Source organism: Pygoscelis adeliae, unplaced genomic scaffold (genome assembly GCF_000699105.1).
Source record: "Pygoscelis adeliae isolate BGI_AS28 unplaced genomic scaffold, ASM69910v1 C10188275, whole genome shotgun sequence".
Lineage (NCBI taxonomy): Eukaryota > Metazoa > Chordata > Aves > Sphenisciformes > Spheniscidae > Pygoscelis > Pygoscelis adeliae.
Genome location: NW_008821241.1, coordinates 1 through 484, shown reverse-complemented (window position 1 = coordinate 484; position 484 = coordinate 1). Strand labels below are relative to the sequence as shown.

The following is a 484-nucleotide window of genomic DNA, read 5'->3' as shown; positions in this document are numbered from 1 at the left end:
TTTTTTTTTCCTTTCCCCCTCCCCTGTAGTGGCTACGACGTTCCGCTGAGCCCTCTTCATTTGGTGCCTTTCTATGCTGGGGCCCGTTTTCATGATTTCCATCACATGAACTTCATTGGCAATTACGCTTCCACCTTCGCGTGGTGGGACAGAATCTTTGGTACAGACTCTCAATTCGTTGCCTGTAAAGAAAAAGAGAAGAAGCAACAACTCATAACAAAGAAGGCGGCTAACTAAATTCACAGTGTAAAAATTCTGATGCTAATACTGGTAGTCAACTTTTGCTTTTCTGTAAAGCAAAATAGCGATCGGGTGTTAAGCATAAATCTTGTTCCTTGGCTACTAAGTGGTAGGGAGAAACGGCTAATTATGCTGCAGTATCTTCCTAATGGGAATGCTTTCCATTTTATACGTAAGTACTGCATATATTTTAACTACGGATTTAAAGATGATGCAAAAAAAATGAGATGACTGGTGTCTATCC

The 484-nt window shown here is 40.7% G+C and overlaps 1 protein-coding gene across 1 annotated transcript; it reads left to right on the top strand.

Annotated features, from left to right (window-relative positions):
* Window positions 1–27: 27 nt before the first annotated feature.
* On the top strand, window positions 28–467 carry LOC103916728 (methylsterol monooxygenase 1-like; the record flags this gene model as incomplete). Its single annotated transcript, XM_009323815.1, has 1 exon — window positions 28–467. A coding segment is annotated over one exon (210 nt), but the record flags the coding sequence as incomplete, so codon positions are not given.
* Between the last annotated feature and the right edge of the window lie 17 nt (window positions 468–484).